Below are 19123 nucleotides of genomic sequence, written 5' to 3' on the forward strand. Positions count from 1 at the left end.
AGTCCCCTCCTGTACTCCCTGTTCACCCACGACTGCATGGCCAGGCATGACTCCAACACCATCATTAAGTTTGCAGACGACACAACTGTGGTAGGCCTGATCACCGACAACGACGAGACAGCCTATAGGGAGGAAGTCAGAGACCTGGCCGTGTGGTGCCAGAATAACAACCTATCCCTCAACGTAACCAAGACAAAGGAGATGATTGTGGACTACAGGAAAAGGAGGACCAAGCACACCCCCATTCTGTTCCAAATTCTAAAGTGACAGTTCAGTGTGCTAAGGATATTGAAAATTCATCAATAACTGTATTGGGAATGACTTAGCTAGTCTCATTGCATACAAGCACCACTGCTCCACTGAATGGAGAGTCTTTATTATAGCTACCACTGTATACCGGTATATGTAATATTTATTATTTGTTTTAGTGTCATTTATGTGCGATGAACTGATGCTAGATGGGCACATTAGGAAAGAAGTGGATTCATCCAAACAGGCTGATTAATCGACTTTCTGATCTAAACATGACACATCCATGAAAACCATACTTGTCCACATGTTGTATGTGTTGTACTTTAAATGAATAGTATTTTAGTAAATACCCCTGATATTAAATAAATTACACAATTCATTACCAATTACGTGAATCTCTGGCGTCGATGGCATTTGTCTATTACAACATGGTGCCGTGACGGCAAAGACAGTACAGTAGGAACACAGATAGAACAATGAGACAGATATTTCACCGGATTTATAAATGTGAAGCATCCACTTGGCGTTTCCTCTCACTACCAAATATGCCCGGCAGTGGGAGAAGATGGAACTAGATCGATTTTGGTCAACATTCTGCAACTTTTCTCATCGATGAAACATTTTATCTCAAAACAGTTTTCTCTTCCCAAAACTAAAATCTGTTATGAACTGAGTGGATTAAGTTTTGTAGACTTTACCCTTTGCAAACGTTTAGAAATTTGCATTGCTTAGGAGTGCAAAGGTGAATTGAGTTATTGTACACACGCACTTCACAGAGGAGGTGTTCCCTAACGGAAAAATGCAGACGCGTGCTAGAACAAGCCAATAGGATCTCGCTAGCTCGTGCTTGGCTCTTCCCACCACCTTGCTTGTTCTGCCCACTATGACTCATTTGTTCCCATTGGCAACGACAGGCTGTGGTCTATCTTGGTTTAGTTATACAAATCTTTGGTAGGAAGACACTAAAACTGCTTCTCCAATAGAAATCCCCGATTACACCTGTAGGCAATGGCATGGCGATGTTGGCTAGCAAAGCTCATGCGTAGAAACCTGACAAAGTGATATTAGGATATATAAGTTATCCTGTACAAGCTTTGTGCCGAATACATTACATTGTTACAGGTGTCAAGCTTATGGGCATGTGGCAGCAGTGTGTAGGAGTGAGGTTCCTAGATGTGAGACGTGTGCAGAAGGGCATGAGACAAAGGAATGTGTAGCATTGGGGAAAGTAGAGGTATGTGTTAATTGTTGGGGTGCCCATGGGGCTGGGGATCAGAAATGTCCTGTGCGAGAGAGGCAGGTTGAGGTTTCCAGGGTTAGAGTAGTGCAGAAGTTCTCATGTGTTGAGTTAGTGAAGAAAGTAGAGGAAGATGGGTCAAGGCGGAGGGATCCTGAGAGGAGTGGTGTGAGTAGTAGATCTGTACCAGTACAGAGGGATAGGCCAACAAGTGATATATGCTTCAGTAAGATTGGATTTTTAGCATTTATAGCAATGGTTATAAACTGTACTGCAGGGAAGTAATGTAAGTAGCAGAAAATGTAGGTTGTGGTGGCAGCTGCAGAGAGGTATTTGGTTGTGCGAGACTTGACATCAGAAGGGTTACAGGGTGTCTTAAGTGGCAGTGTCCCTTCCTTTCAGGTTGTTGGCCTGAGGTAGGACTAAATAGATTTAAATAGTGGAGTAGGTTGCTGTTATTTCTATTTTTTTGTGAGTGTTAGAATATGGTAGGGTATTTGTTTATTTATGTTTTTTTCAAGCAAAGTACTCCAGTCTAGTAGGTGGCAGTAATGCAACATTTATTGGATGCCAACCGCCGTTAAAACCTATCGAAGAAGAAGTTCTCCCTGATTTTGTCTATCTGAAGTATGCTGCAATGTTTTAGCCGACCGGCCCAGTTATTAACGAGACAGCTTCTGGTTGCGGGGAATAGTTTGTACTTTAATCAACATTTTAAGTGAGTGTTAAATGTCAGATACTATCCACTTTAAAATATCTAATGAAATTAGCAAATAATTAACCAGCTAACTGTAACGTTATTTAGCCACACAATGACAGCAGTAGCTAGCGCGTTCTGACTAAGCATTAGCAGAATAGCATTTATAGCTAGCTACGTAATACAAGGTAGCAAATAATCTTTAATAGCTAGCTAACCAAGGAAAGATCTATGCACTTAATTTATAACCAGCCAGTATAGCTACCTCACCTGGGTGTACCAGCTACGCACAAATCCTAGATAGCTAGCCTGGGAATCATGCTAGCCAGTTAATGAGATTAATCTCTTCTGGCGTCACCCGGCTATCCCAGTGCGGCTAATTTGCAAACTCAAACCAGCCTAAAAATACACTGGTGCTTTGAACAAATGAAAGCAGTTAGTTATATTGTAACAAAGTATCTTAGCTTGTAGTAAACCAGTAGTTAGCTATTATAGCTAATATGATTTGTTTACTTGGTGTACAGAGCCGTTTAACGGTAAATTGTTAATTTATTGAGGAGTGTGGTTAGTAACATTAATCCATGTGTTTGCTGTTTTCATAGTGGACTGGGTGATACACCCAGATATTTAAACCTTATTTCCAGGTCAACCTATTCAATTCTTCATATCTGCCTGTTGAATTCATTGTTTATTTTCAATGTATTTGTAAAAACTGTTGACTGAATGCTGGCGTCTGCTCAGCCTATGAAGGGCAGTCAGTCCTCCACCTTGATTGAGAGCACTGTCTAAATATGACACTTCAGTTTGGGAAGTCCATCCACATTGCATCACTCAGAATGCTCGCCAATATACATTCCCCCCCATGTAAAAAAAAAAAAGCATTGTGACGTCCACCTGTCTGTAGATTGCTTGTCTAGTCAAATTCTAAATAGTGGGTAGAATAATAACAAGATTATGCCATGTGCTGTACAGGCTTGTCGTCTCTGCCCCTCAGAATGACAGACCCTGCCATGAAGAGGGTGGTCAGTGAGATCGTCCGCTCTCCAGAGGACAAACGGGTCTACAGGGGTCTAGAGTTCACCAATGGCCTGAAGGCCGTGCTCATCAGTGACCCCACCACAGACAAGTCCTCAGCAGGGCTGGACGTCAACATAGGTGTAGTATTCACCACCTCTAGCCTTGGCTCCAGGCAGTCTCCCAGCCCTATTCTTAACACCAGGACCCCTGGTCTCCCTCTTTCATTATTTTTCCACAGGTGTCTCCACCCCTCTCTCCTCATCCCATAGCAAACCCTATCTCTCCTTAAATGTTACCTCTCTTTCTGTATCTTTATTTATTTGCTTCAACCCCCGTTCACATTTTACACGAATACCAGAGACAATGTTATGCTTCCATTTCTCTTTTTCACTCCTAGTTTATTTCCCACAGGTCCACATTGAAGAGTATCCTTTTATGGCAGTCTCTTTCTGCCTCTGTTTTTGTCCCTTAATTTAAAAACATGCTCCGGGTACTATTTTTTATTAGTATTTTTTAAACCTCCCGCTTTGAGCTGGATGTGTCAATGTGTTGTTCATACGTGCATAATCTATGAGCAGAATTACTGTTTTACCTCAATTAGCCACGAAATCCCTAGTTTGAAAGCGACTTTTCTTGAAGCTGTGCCGTGCCATTTTCACTAAATTTCCTGCAACATGGGCCAGCTCTCTACCAATTCAAGTTCTCGCCAACGAGCTTTAGCCCCTCGCATTTGAGTGACAGCTAGCAAGAGACCTGCCCAGCGTTAGCCAATGAGGTTGCAGTTCGGGCCCAATGGCTAAGTGGACACAGCAGAGAGAGCGCAATGACGTGCACATATGTGAGACAGTACACAATTTTCACGGACCACTTTTGGCTCGTGTGTGCTACTTTCAGAACTACTGGTTAAAAAGTAAACAAAAGTACCACAGAATCTCTTTAACAGGATTTGAACTATGCCAGCCTGAAAGCTTGAATCCTTTAGTGTCTTTGTGGTTAAAAACAGCATCTCTCCAGTGTTATGGCTGCCAGCAGCTTCACATCAATTGACTTTGTTTTACTTTATGCGCAGCAGTGTGTGGAAGCAAATAAACATACTAATTATCTGTTCGACACTTATGTCTGCAACCTCAGGTTCTTTGTCGGACCCAGGGAACATATCAGGCATTGCCCACTTCTGCGAACACATGCTGTTCTTGGGCACAGAGAAGTACCCCAAGGAGAATGAGTACAGCCAGTTTCTCAGTGAGCATGCTGGCAGCTCCAATGCCTTCACCAGCGGAGAGCACACCAACTACTACTTTGACGTATCCCATGAGCACCTGGAGGGAGCACTGGACAGGTGGGTGAACCAACATGCTCGCCGTTCATTAGGGCACAATGTAGAATTTGTCTTTGCAACATGGACTTATTGGACAACAAGTGTTTCTTATTGGACAAGTTCAGCTAGCCCTTCCCCTTTTGTTTCCTTTCTTCCGTTAGGTGCTTTTTGAATATGACCCAGGTTATGTCATAGAAATTCTCCCATGACTCTCATTTTGACAGCTTGGATGTGCCACTGTAACCCGATTAGGCTGTGAAATATTATGTTTTTCCTCATGACTATCCAATTTATGTTGCTGTAAAATCCCTCCCAAACTGGACTGGCCTCTAGTTGGCAGAGAAGTGGTGTAAAATACGTTTTCTTTACATACTCAACTGAGCCGTCTGTTGTTTTTCGATGTTGAATAATGAACTACTCGGGTTCTATAGAGCCACATGATGTGTGTAGACTAAGTGGGTGTTCTCTAAATATTAATATGGGATCCATCCCCTGGGTCTGCCTGAGGTGCGTTCAGTTTGCTTGAACTTGTGCAATGTTGCGCAACGGTTTGTACCGAACAACACGTTTCCCCAAAAACGTTCCTGTACGTTCTTGAACGGACTTTGAGGTATGTTTGCGCGTGTCTGGTGGGTGTGGCGCGGTGTGGCTGTAGCAAAGAGTGACGACGGCCGTGGTAATGCTGTCAGCATTCTACAACTCAACCCCCTCCCAGTTTTTCAATTGGTCAGTGCAGCACCGTTTCCGTTCAATTGAACGTTCCAGAACGTAAAAACGTACCGAACACAGCACAGGCGTTGATCCCAGAGAGCCACCAGGACACGAGTCTCCAGTTACCTGTCCCAGTGTCAATTTCACCCCTACCAGTACCTGAGACCTCAAGGATGGAATTGGTTTCTTTAGCTCTCACATCTTAACTAGGCGTGGGTAAGTTGGAAGGGTTACTGTTAGCATACAAACCATTGGATGGGGAAGCTTCAGGTTTAGTAAGGGTCCCCGTCTTGAATGATGAGGCCTTTTTAGAACACCCGCCTTTAATCAGTCCATAAAGACCACTGTGTGTTGCCTAAATGATGTGTTTTGGATGGAGTACGAGTGTATCCTCTAGCTGTCGATTTGGGTTAAGCTTACCCACTTTGTAATAATATTGCCTAGGAAGCACCTGTTCAAGCCTCATAGTTTCTCATCCTAATAGTTCCATAGTGCTGCTGGTAATGCATGAAAACCATCTGGACAGCAATTCATTTCATTATTTATTAGGCTTTCTCTTTTCAAACACTCATGAACGTAATGGAACACTGGAGTCTGTGATCTGGGTTTTGGAAGCCATTTTTAAATCCATATCATGAACCTTCATAGAATAGTGCTACAAACGAAGGATGGTTGTTGAAAATAGGTGTACGAGGCTACCATAATAGTTTTTACAGGTGTATAAGGCCATTTGAATATATAATTGGACAACTTGCTTGTGTGACATCTCAGATTTCTGTTTCATCCAGCTACGTATGTTGACAATCTAGCTGCAGGCTGTGCAAAGCCTCGCTGCGGATGGCATTTACTTTGGCCAGTTCACTTAATTGCAGTCATTCTGCTCTGCATGGCAGTTGATCTTGCTCGGTGCCATTCAGATAGCTTTGCGTACAGGTCTGTCAAATGTCACTGCTGTCTATTGAGTCTGCAGACGAAAAGTATACATTTGAATTCAGACAGTGGGATTTTACTGTAGTCAAAAACTTCTGGTCTGGAGTCATAAATAGCACACACACACACACCTAATACACCTTTTGCACAGTCATCACCTGAAGGCCTTCACCAGAACAATCAAGTTAATTTTCAAAAGACATTCATCCAATGACCCCAGTGTTCTAATCTAAATAGCCTATTCTGCTGTTTTAGCTTAGTATGCATGTTAACTTGTTAAATTAATGTCTTGTCCTGTATGTATCTAGGTTTGCTCAGTTCTTCTTGTGCCCGTTGTTTGACGAGAGCTGTAAGGACCGTGAGGTGAATGCTGTGGACTCCGAGCATGAGAAGAACCTGATGAATGATGCCTGGAGGCTGTTCCAGCTGGAGAAGGCCACTGGCAACCCCAACCACCCGTTCAGCAAATTTGGGACCGGTAAAAACCTCATGCCACCTTACATACTATAGATAGGGGGTCAACCCAACCCAGCATGTATCAACCCACGGTCATGTTCGTTAGGCACAAAATGGAATACAACAAACTGAAACAGGACTGAAAATGGAGGGACTACCAGGACTTCCTTTTCCGTTGCAAAACATTTAGGTACAGTTTTCCCGTTATGAACATGACCCAGCAGTCCTGTTTAAAACAACTACATTCCTCTCAGCCTTTGTGCTGACTCTTTCTCTCACTCTAATTGTGTTCTCATATGATTAGACTTAGAGCTGTTCCCAGCCCAGAAGAGCCAGCTGGTGGCAGTGTTGAGTTATATAAGCTTTATTTTCTGCTAATAACGGAAACTGGATCAGCTCGGGCCAAAACACTCAATAATAAGCGAATGTCGGAGACAAACCCGGCTCATGACAGCCTTCCCAAAAACATCAAATTCTTAGAAATGCTTAAAGGGACACTTCACCACAAATACATTTTCACATGTATACATTATGGTGCTGGAGATTATTAATCTTTTGGCTATAAAGTGGTGAAGGGCCCATTTAACAGTTTAAATCGCGTCAGATGTTCTAGATGTTGTGTGGCTCTGTTATTTGTTTTAGCATAGGGAAATGCCCACCAGCTAGCCTGCCACAGATGAAGTGCTAGATTTGGGCTGTGGTTGTGTAGGCTAATTAGTAAAGTGCTAGCCCATAGAGGACAGAATCAGCATCACTGTTGGGATTAATTTCGTTCGCCCATTGGTTTTCTTAGAACAAGCTTGTTTTCCTTATAAGTGGATGTATTCTCCCTCCCACTGTGGACTGTTTCATAAAGTCCTCTTTGATGATGACTATTCTGGCGTTTTATTGATTTGTTGCTTTGATGTCCTAATTTTTGCCACTGACAGTTATTTTATTTTTTCAACACATCATATGACGATAAAGACCCTAGTCTTTTGTCCAGTTAGATCAAGCACTCACTGCATTGTACATATATTACAAAAACATTAATGGATGCGTTGACTAGCTGTTTAAAAATGAGATCTGGTTGATTTTTCAGGTAACAAGTTGACTCTGGAGACCAGGCCATCCAAGGATGGGATCAACATCCGCCAGGAGCTCCTGAAGTTCCATTCCACCTACTACTCCTCCAACCTCATGGGACTGTGTGTGCTGGGAAGAGGTAAGGGTGTGTGTGTGTGTATGGTGTTAGCCGGTGTGTGCGTGCACGCGCCAACGTCCACATATGTAACAATCAACAGTGGTGTAAAGTACTTCGGTGAAAATACTTGAAAGTACTACTTAAGTAATTTTTTGGGGTATCTGTACTTTACTTTACTATTTAACTTTTACTTTTACTTCACTACATTCCTAAAGAAAATTATGTACTTTTTACTCCATACTTTTCCCCTGACACCCAAAAGTACTCGTTACATTTTGAATGCTTAGCAGGACAGGAAAATTGTTCAATTCACACACTTATCAAGAGAACATCTCTAGTCATCCCTACTGTCTCTGATCTGGCGGACTCACTAAACACATGCTTCATTTGTAAATTATGTTTGCGTGTTGGAGCATACCCCTGGCTATCCGTAAATAGAAAATGGTTTGTTTAATATAAGGAATTTGAAATGATTTACACTTTTACTTTCGATACTTAAGTATATTTTTGAAATTATATTTACTTTTGATACTTAAGTATATTTAAAACCAAATACTTTTAGACTTTTACTCAAGTAGGATTTTACTGGGTGACTTTCACTTTTACTTGAGTCCTTTTCTATTAAGTTATCTTTACTTTTACTCAAGTATTACAATTGGATACTTTTTTCCACCACTGACAGAGTTGCTGCTTGGATCAGAGATCTTAATCTGGTTTAGATGGAGGAAATAACCTGTCAGCTATACAGAGCTAAAAGCTCTCACATCCTCTCGTAGGTCACACTAAAGGCTAGGAAGTGCTTTTCTAAACACTCCTCTCCTGTAACTGTCTGGGACTGAGCCCCCAAAACACTCAGCCAAGTGCTGCAGTCATCTGTTTGCTCAGCTGTCCAGAGGCATACGAAGTTTGAACTAAAACTTCCAACTAAAAGTATGGGTCTTATATCACTTATTATTGTGGGGGGTATAGTGCCTACCTAGCTCAAATTCTAGACGTTAAAATTAAAACGAGACTATAGCAAAGGCAGTGTAGTACGAAGATTATTTTATTTTTTATTTCACCTTTAATTAACCAGGTAGGCTAGTTGAGAACAAGTTCTCATTTACAACTGCGACCTGGCCAAGAATACATTTAACAGTATAGCTTCCGTCCCTCTCCTCGCCCCTACCTGGGCTCGAACCAGGGACCCTCTGCACACATCGACAACAGCCACCCTCGAAGCATCGTTACCCATCGCTACACAAAAGCCGTGGCCCTTGCAGAGCAAGGGGAACAACTACTTCAAGGTCTCAGTGACGTCACCGATTTGAAACGCTATTAGCGCGTACACCGCCATCAAGCTAGCCATTTCACATCGGTTACATAAAGGAAAGCAGTTCGACACATACAACAACACAGAGTTACACATGGAATAAACAAACATGCAGTCAATAATACAGTAGAAAAAAATCTATATACAGTGTGTGCAAATGAGGTAAGATTAGGGGGGTTAAGGCAATAAATAGGCCACGGTGGCGAAGTAATTACAATATACCAATTAAACACTGGAGTGATTGATTGTGCAGAAGATGGGCAGAAACTGCTTCCCTAATGGAAATCCCAGATCCTGCTTGTAGGCAATGTCATGGTGACGTTGTCGCAGAAACAGATCATCGGATCTAACGGTCGTCTCGCAGCGAACTGTGCATGTGCCGCCGTCAAATCAAAAGCACTCCTTCGATATGAAGTTGTTTTTGTCGAAAATGAAAACGTCTCTTTCAGAAGGATGGAGAAATAACATGTTCATCTACTTAAGACATTGGCTCGACTCTAGGTTGTGCTTTTATATTTCAAGAAAATGAACAACTAAGGAAGAATGTTTCACTTCTCATTCAGGACCAGACCAAATCTGAACCACTTATAGGCGTCTATGATTGGAGAAAATATAGGCTGGACCGGAGTTAGCTGTTCTACGAGTGGTCTGAGGCAGTCGGTAAATGACTTTTTTTTTTTCAAGGTCAGCTTTAGTAACAATAGTTTTGGGAAACAGCTCTGAGATTTAACAAAGCGCCCATGAAGGTTCTAATGATGAACTTAGCCATAAGATGATTTTGGGAAACCAGGCCCTGGACAATAAATTGTGACAAAACACATACATTTAAATATACACTGCTCAAAAAAATAAAGGGAACACTTAAACAACACAATGTAACTCCAAGTCAATCACACTTCTGTGAAATCAAACTGTCCACTTAGGAAGCAACACTGATTGACAATAAATTTCACATGCTGTTGTGCAAATGGAATAGACAAAAGGTGGAAATTATAGGCAATTAGCAAGACACCCCCAAAAAAGGAGTGATTCTGCAGGTGGTGACCACAGACAACTTCTCAGTTCCTATGCTTCCTGGCTGATGTTTTGGTCACTTTTGAATGCTGGCGGTGCTCTCACTCTAGTGGTAGCATGAGACGGAGTCTACAACCCACACAAGTGGCTCAGGTAGTGCAGTTCATCCAGGATGGCACATCAATGCGAGCTGTGGCAAAAAGGTTTGCTGTGTCTGTCAGCGTAGTGTCCAGAGCATGGAGGCGCTACCAGGAGACAGGCCAGTACATCAGGAGACGTGGAGGAGGCCGTAGGAGGGCAACAACCCAGCAGCAGGACCGCTACCTCCGCCTTTGTGCAAGGAGGTGCACTGCCAGAGCCCTGCAAAATGACCTCCAGCAGGCCACAAATGTGCATGTGTCTGCTCAAACGGTCAGAAACAGACTCCATGAGGGTGGTATGAGGGCCCGACGTCCACAGGTGGGGGTTGTGCTTACAGCCCAGCACCGTGCAGGACGTTTGGCATTTGCCAGAGAACACCAAGATTGGCAAATTCGCCACTGGCGCCCTGTGCTCTTCACAGATGAAAGCAGGTTCACACTGAGCACATGAGCACATGTGACAGACGTGACAGAGTCTGGAGACGCTGTGGAGAATGTTCTGCTGCCTGCAACATCCTCCAGCATGACCGGTTTGGCGGTGGGTCAGTCATGGTGTGGGGTGGCATTTCTTTGTGGGGCCGCACAGCCCTCCATGTGCTCGCCAGAGGTAGACTGAATGCCATTAGGTACCGAGATGAGATCCTCAGACCCCTTGTGAGACCATATGCTGACATATGCACATTTGTGGCCTGCTGGAGGTCATTTTGCAGGGCTCTGGCAGTGCACCTCCTTGCACAAAGGCGGAGGTAGCGGTCCTGCTGCTGGGTTGTTGCCCTCCTACGGCCTCCTCCACGTCTCCTGATGTACTGGCCTGTCTCCTGGTAGCGCCTCCATGCTCTGGACACTACGCTGACAGACACAGCAAACCTTTTTGCCACAGCTCGCATTGATGTGCCATCCTGGATGAACTGCACTACCTGAGCCACTTGTGTGGGTTGTAGACTCCGTCTCATGCTACCACTAGAGTGAGAGCACCGCCAGCATTCAAAAGTGACCAAAACATCAGCCAGGAAGCATAGGAACTGAGAAGTTGTCTGTGGTCACCACCTGCAGAATCACTCCTTTTTTGGGGGTGTCTTGCTAATTGCCTATAATTTCCACCTTTTGTCTATTCCATTTGCACAACAGCATGTGAAATTTATTGTCAATCAGTGTTGCTTCCTAAGTGGACAGTTTGATTTCATAGAAGTGTGATTGACTTGGAGTTACATTGTGTTGTTTAAGTGTTCCCTTTATTTTTTTGAGCAGTGTATATATTTTTAAGTGAAAATGACATTTTTTGAGGACACTTTTTGCATGTGGATATGTTGTATAATCACCTTACGGTGAGAGGTAGGCATTGGTCTGAAGCCGGAAAGGATTCAAACCTTCTCAAACAGCCTAATTTATATTCTTTAGAGGAATAATGGACTTTACAGTGTCCTGCTATTAAAAATAATGTGTGTATGTATGTACATGTGTATATCTATGTACGTACGCACATATATGTGTATATCTATGTACGTACGTACGCACACATATGTACATATATGTGTATATGTATGTACGTACGTACATACGTACGTACGCACACGTATGTGTGTGTGTGTGTGTGTAGATATAGTATGTGTTTTTAGATATAGGCCAATTGTAAATGTGTATTGTAGCGTCACCTTTATTGCAAAAATATTTAGAAATACACAACTTTAAGCTACATTCATTTGACGGAGGTAATGAACTGCCCATTGATCAGCACAGCAATTGATTAAACAGGATCATGTTTGCAAAACAAGTGTTTCTGAGCTTATGTCAATATACAGGTAAGCTAACGATTACAGAAATGAGGAATGGAGGGAGACAGGCTCTATAGACCTCTATATATGTGTGACTGTCCAACACACCACCACCTGTTGTTATGTTGGGCACCTACTGACCCCAAAAATATGTTATGAAATATTTTTTTCTCAATGACATGTACTGCTAAAAAGATTTAAGGAAGTACAGGCAGGCACCACATTACCACAAGACAAACGCCTCAATCAATCATGTTGGTCTTATAAGTATAAAAGCAAAGCTTGCTTTCATATAATTTAAAAACAGCTTGAAAAAGGTAGAATGGAATTAGTGTGGCGTTTGTGCGAAGAATCCAATACTTGAACTTGTATGCTGTACAAATCACATTATTGTGGAAGCACCTCCTCTAAGAATATGAATTAGGCTGTTTGAGAAGGTTTAAATCCTAAGTAAACCTGCCTACACATTGTTTCAAGTACAATACCAACACAGCTACTGTAGTAGGTCAAAGCTGTGTGCTGGAAAACCTTGGTAGAGCATGGGTGGAGTAGGCGTTGTGGAGCTCGTGAATTTCCTTTATTGTTCGGCATCAGACCACTGCCTACTTCTTCCAAACAAAAAACTTTGGTTCCCCCTAAGTGCACTTTTTGTTTTTTCCCCCCTAGCACTACACATCTGATTCAAATCATCAAAGCTTGGTTATTTGAATCAGCTGTGCTAGGCCAAAAAACCAAATGAGTTTGGGAAACCCTGCCTTCGAATGTAATACCGTACATTTCAGTCTAAGCAGGGATCAGGACCAAAGAGAATAATTGATATAAGGACGTCTACTTTTACAGTTGCAGTTAATTTCCCCTTTAATACTGTGTCCCCACCAGCCCCAGTAAAAAAAATCCCGAATAACCCTTGTTCACCTTTCCAATTCTGTGAGCCACAGACGAGCCATGATCCAACGAGTCACTGGGGATACAGTAGGCTGTGTCACTGGTGTGTTCATTACCAGTTGAAATGGTCCCATTTAGTGACACCATGTCCTCTATAGTGAAATGAAATGGGCTTGCACTTGGCAGCTGGGTTTACAATGGCATGACTTCATGAATGGCTTTCACAGCTACACGGTTGATACTGTCTGGGCACATTTTGCTAGCATTATTGACCGCTCTTGTTACTGTACAATATTCCAAACCTAACTTACAGGATGGAAACAGTGCTTCATGTACATGCAATTAAATGCTACATAACAGTTATAGTATACAGTTGAAGTCGGAAGTTTACATACACTTAGGTTGGAGTCATTCAAACTCGTTTTTCAACTACTACAAAATTGTCTTGTTAACAAACTATAGTTTTGGCAAGTTGGTTAGGACATCTACTTTGTGCATGACACAAGTAATCTTTCCAACAATTGTTTACAGACAGATAATTTCACTTATAATTCACTGTATCACAATTCCAGTGGGTCAGAAGTTTACATACACTACGTTGACTGTGCATTTAAACAGCTTGGAAAATTCCAGAAAATGTCATGGCTTTATAAACTTCTGATAGGCTAATTGACATAATTTCAGTCAATTTGAGGTTTACCTGTGGATGTATTTTAAGGCCTACCTTCAAACTCGGTGCCTCTTTGCTTGACATCATGGGAAAATCAAAAGAAATCAGCCAAGACCTCAGAAAAAAAACTGGAGACCTCCACAAGTCTGGTTCATCCTTGGGAGCGATTTCCAAACGCCTGAAGGTACCACCTTCATCTGTACAAACAATAGTACGCAAGTATAAACACCATGGGACCACGCAGCCGTCATACTGCTCAGGAAGGAGACGTGTTCTGTCTCCTAGAGATGAACGTACTTTGGTGCGAAAAGTGCAAATCAATCCCAAGACAACAGCAAAGGACCTGGTGAAGATGCTGGAGGAAACAGGTACAAAGTATCAATATCCACAGTAAAACGAGTCCTGTATCGACATAACCTGAAAGGCCGCTCAGCAAGGAAGAAGCCACTGCTCCAAAACCGCCATAAAAAAAGCCAGACTACGGTTTGCAACTGCACAGGTGGCCAAAAATCATATTTCTTGGAGAAATGTCCTCTGGTCTGATGAAACAAAAATAGAACTGTTTGGCCATAATGACCATCGTTATGTTTGGAGGAAAAAGGGGGAGCATTGCTAGCCGAAGAACACCATGCCAACCGTGAAGCACGGGCGTGGCAGCATCATGTTGTGGGGGTGCTTTGCTGCAGGATGGACTAGTGCACTTCACAAAATAGATGGCATCATGAGGCACGAAAATTATGTGGATATATTGAAGCAACTTCTCAAGACATCAGTCAGGAAGTTAAAGCTTGGTCGCAAATGGGTCTTCCAAATGGACAATGACCCCAAGCATACTTCCAAAGTTGTGGCAAAATGGCTTAAGGACAACAAAGTCAAGGTATTGGAGTTGCCATCACAAAGCCCTGGAAGAAAATTTGTGGGCAGAATTGAAAAAGCATGTGCGAGCAAAGAGGCCTACAAACCTGACTCAGTTACACCAGCTCTGTCAGGAGGAATGGGCCAAAATACACCCAACTTATTGTGGGAAGCTTGTGGAAGGCCACCTGAAACATTTGACCCAAGCTAAACAATTTAAAGGCAATGCTACCAAATACTAATTGAGTGTATGTAAACTTCTGACCCACTAGGAATGTGATGAAAGAAATAAAAGCTGTAATTAATCCTTCTCTCTACTATTATTCTGACATTTCACATTATTAAAATAAAGTGGTGATCCTAACTGACCTAAAACGGGGAATTTTTACTAGGATTAAATGTCAGGAATTGTGAAACTGAGTTTTAATGTATTTGGCTAAGGTGTATGTAAACTTCCGACTGTAAGTGTATTTGAAGTGTTTTGTCATTTGAATGGTTTGAGTATGAATCCAGGAAGATTGAGTGTCTTAATAAATGAAACTAATCTCGCCCTTTTTCTCATTCACACAGAGTCATTAGATGAGCTCACCACCATGGTGGTCAAGCTGTTTGGCGAAGTGGAGAACAAGAATGTGCCTATCCCCGAGTTCCCCAACCACCCCTTCCAGGAGGAGCACCTCAGGGTGAGCTCCTTAGTTTCTCCCTCCAAGACACAAATAAATATATGGATACACAATCAAATACATCATCCCATGGAAAAGTTGTGCTACTGAGGTACTTTTCGTTGTCTCAATTCAAATATCTCATCCCTAATTTTCCTTCATAGCAATTCTACAAAGTGGTGCCTATCAAGGACATTAGGAACCTGTATGTGACGTTCCCTATCCCAGACCTGCAGAAGTACTACAAGTCCAACCCAGGCCACTACCTGGGCCACCTGATAGGCCACGAGGGCCCAGGGAGCCTGCTGTCTGAGCTCAAATCCAAAGGTAGGCCAGAGGGCTATGATAAAGAGAATCTCCGTTTAAGATTTAGGGCTTGATAGAATGGTAGAAACCCGCCACCTCTGGTCTCTTGGACCTCCCACCACTACGGGAGGGCAGCTCCTTCTCAGCCCAGTCAAAGCCCTTCTCGGTCCTGGCAACCCAATGTTGGAACCAGCTTCCTTCTGAAGCAAGGACAGAAGAGTCCTTGCCCATCTTCTGAAAATGGCTGAAACCCTACTTTTTCTTAAATAATCTCACAGAAAGTGGGACAACCTTTTTATGAACTATACTCACACTTGATTTAAAAAACACAATTGTTTCTTGTACTGACTTTGCTGATAGGTACTTTATTTGTTTTGTGTGTGGGGGGGGGGGGGGGGGGTGTACTTACTATGACAGATATGTGGTTGTCCCACTTAGAGATCTTAAGATGAATGCAGTAACTATAAGTCGCTATGGATAAGACTCTCTGCTATATGAATAAAATGTAGAAATATGTAACAGTCTAATTAATCAAGGGTTTATACTGACCGTTCATGCTGTAGAAGTGTTTGTATTTGAATTGATCATGAGAGCTATGCCCTTTATTCTTGTGCAGGCTGGGTAAACACGCTGGTCGGAGGCCAGAAAGAGGGCGCTAAAGGCTTCATGTTCTTCATCATCAATGTGGACCTGACAGAGGAGGGACTCTGTAAGCATTAGGATCTCAGGGATTGTGTTTGGTTTTGTTCATGTGTATGTGCCCACACCCTCATGCTGTCTGTGTGTGGTGTACAGTGCATTCGGAAAGTATTCAGAACTCTGACTTTTTCCACATTTTGCTACATTCCAGCCTTGTTCTGAAATGGATTAAATAAATAAATACATCTACACACAATACCCCATAATGACGAAGCGAAAACAGGTATTTAGACATTTTCGCAAACCTTATTTACATATGTATTCAGCCCCTTTGCTATGAGACTCGAAATTGAGCTCAGGTGCATCCTTTTCTATTGATCATCCTTGAGATGTTTCTACAACTTGATTGGAGTCCACCTGTGGTAAATTCAATTGATTGGACATGATTTGGAAAGGCACACGCCTGTCTATATAAGGTCCCACAGTTGACAGTGCATATCAGAGCAGAAGAGATTGAAGGAATTGTCGGTAGAGATCTGAGACGACAGGATTGTCGAGACACAACTGTGTCCCCAAGAACACAGTTTGGAACCACCAAGACTCTTCCTAGAGCTGGCTGCTTGGCCAAACTGAGCAGTCGGGGGAGAAGGGTCTTGGTCACCATCTCTACGGTGAAGTATGGTGGTGGCAGCATCATGTTGTGGGGATGTTTTTCAGCGGCAGGTACTGGGAGACCTAGTCAGGATCGAGGGAAAGATGAACGGAGGAAAGTACGGAGATCCTCAAAGAAAACCTGCCCCAGAGCGCTCAGGACATCAGACTGGGGCATGGGTTCAACTTTCAACAGGACAATGACCCTAAGCAGACAGCCAAGACAGCGCAGGAGTGGCTTCGGAACAAGTCTCAATGTCCTTGAGTGGCCCAGCCAGAGCATGGACTTGAACCCGATAGAACATTTCTGAAGAGACCTGAAAATAGCTGTACAGCAACATTCCCCATCCAACCTGACAGAGCTTGAGAGAATCTGCAGAGACGAATGAGAGAAACTCCCCAAATACAAGTATGTAGCATCATACCCATGAAGACTCGGCTGTAGTCAGTGCCAAAGGCGCTTCAACAAAGTACTGAGTAAAGGGTCTGAATACTTATGTAAATGTGATATTTCATTTCTTTTTTTTATATATATACATTTGCAAAAATTTCTAAAAACCTGTTTTTGCTTTGTCATTATGGGGTATTGTGTGTAGATTGATGAAGGGGAAAAACAATTTAGTAGGATGAATATGTATGAACTTTCCAATTTGTAAGTCGCTCTGGATAAGAGCGTCTGCTAAATGACTTAAATGTAAATGTAGTACATTTTAGAATAAGTCTAATGTAACGATGTGGGAAAAGTCAAGGGGTCTGAATACTTTCCGTATGCACAACCGAATGCACTGTATGCACAACCACGTGCACTGAAGTGTCATTTTGTTTCTGTAGTGCACGTGGATGACATCATCTTCCACATGTTCCAGTACATCCAGAAGCTGCGCATGAAGGGGCCTCAGGAGTGGGTTTTCATGGAGTGCAAGGTAAGTGGATGGAGTGCACTGTAGTACCACTCACTTCTAGTCTCTGAGCTCTGGCTAGTTTCAGAGTGGCAGGTAGCCACTCTGAAACAATCAGTCAACTATTTATGTATAGACCTTTTCACACAACCTTAAAGTCAGGACCAAGACCAAGAAACAGACTCAACTCGTCTTTTTGTTGGCCTCATAGTTAAACCTCTGGTGTATTTAACAGTACACATGGATTACATCTGAATTGTCTCATTGTGTTGCTCAATCCTCTGTTGTATGTAATATGCTTTATTTGCATGTGATTGACATGTGATTGACATGTGTCTCTCCTCCGCAGGACCTAAACACAGTGGCCTTCAGGTTCAAGGACAAGGAGCGGCCCCGTGGCTACACCTCCAAAGTGTCTGGATTACTGCACGTAGGTGGTGCTCTCTCCATTTCTTAAGGTCATCTCCACTGTGATGCACTGCAGCTCTGTTTGATGACGATGATGTCATCAGACTGCCTTGTCTACCAGTCTCTTATTTTGTGGGTAAAGATTCAGCAGACTCAGCCCCAGTCTAAATTAAACTGACATTCCTGCTAGAGTCAAAATATTACTATGTTATCAAGGCAGTCATAGAGGGTAGGATGTCCAGTGTATTTTGGTCTGTTGGTTTTCATTCCTGTGTGTGCTTATCTTTTTTTTGGTGTGAAATAAGCAGAGCACTAGTTCTGTATTACTGTGTTCCAGTGAACTGTGTTCCCCTGCAGGTGTTAGTCAAATGCCTCCCCCATTGTTAGCCCCTAAACGTTTTTTTTTTTTGTCCTTTGTTTTGCAGTACTACCCTCTGGAGGAGATCCTAGCAGCAGAGTACCTACTGGAGGACTTCAGGCCAGACCTGATAGAGATGGTGCTAGACAAGCTGAGGCCAGAATACGTCAGGTTAGTTCCAGCTCTTCCCCAGGCCACTAACAGTGTTTGCTCTGCTCTCCTATACCCTTTTCACACTATCATGCCGACCCGAACGACACTTTACTGGCTTGTTTTTATTCTATTTTCACATTCTTCTTTCCAGCATAGTTTGAGCGACTGTGGCGGATGTATAATCAAACCAGCGCAGTCCAGATTGGCTCAGCTCGGTCAGTTTGGCTCAGTAGTGTTGCAAGGGTACCAGCGCTCCACTCAACTAAGAATACACGCCTATGAGACTTCTGTTTTGAAGTGCATTTTGATAAACATATTTGTAATGTCCTTGAAAAACTACATCCAGAAGCTATTACATTTTTTTAACATTTTAATTATTTAACTCGGCAGGTCAGTTAAGAACAAATTCTTATTTACAATGACGGCCTACACCGGCCAAACCCGGATGACGCTGGGCCAATTGTGCGCCACCCTATGGGCCGGTTGTGATACAGCCTGGAATCGAACCATAGTATCTATAGTGACACCTATCGCAATGAGATGCAGTGCCTTAGGGTCTCCCGAGTGGCACAGCAGTCCATCTACACTATACAGTGGG

The 19123-nt window shown here is 42.8% G+C and overlaps 1 protein-coding gene across 1 annotated transcript in view; it reads left to right on the forward strand.

Moving 5' to 3' along the window:
- The first annotated feature begins 2073 nt into the window (after nt 1–2073).
- Nucleotides 2074–19123, forward strand: part of LOC139562701 (insulin-degrading enzyme) — a 42734-nt gene continuing 25684 nt past the window's right edge. The window contains exons 1-11 of the mRNA XM_071380636.1: nt 2074–2207; nt 3159–3341; nt 4335–4542; nt 6471–6640; nt 7700–7822; nt 15020–15132; nt 15276–15438; nt 16034–16126; nt 17539–17630; nt 17956–18036; nt 18440–18543. Of these exons, the coding sequence (XP_071236737.1) occupies nt 3182–3341; nt 4335–4542; nt 6471–6640; nt 7700–7822; nt 15020–15132; nt 15276–15438; nt 16034–16126; nt 17539–17630; nt 17956–18036; nt 18440–18543 (1307 nt within the window). The 5' untranslated portion in view covers nt 2074–2207; nt 3159–3181. The remainder of the gene's footprint in view (nt 2208–3158; nt 3342–4334; nt 4543–6470; nt 6641–7699; nt 7823–15019; nt 15133–15275; nt 15439–16033; nt 16127–17538; nt 17631–17955; nt 18037–18439; nt 18544–19123) is intronic.

This window comes from Salvelinus alpinus, chromosome 32 (assembly GCF_045679555.1).
Source record: "Salvelinus alpinus chromosome 32, SLU_Salpinus.1, whole genome shotgun sequence".
Classification (NCBI taxonomy): Eukaryota; Metazoa; Chordata; class Actinopteri; order Salmoniformes; family Salmonidae; genus Salvelinus; species Salvelinus alpinus.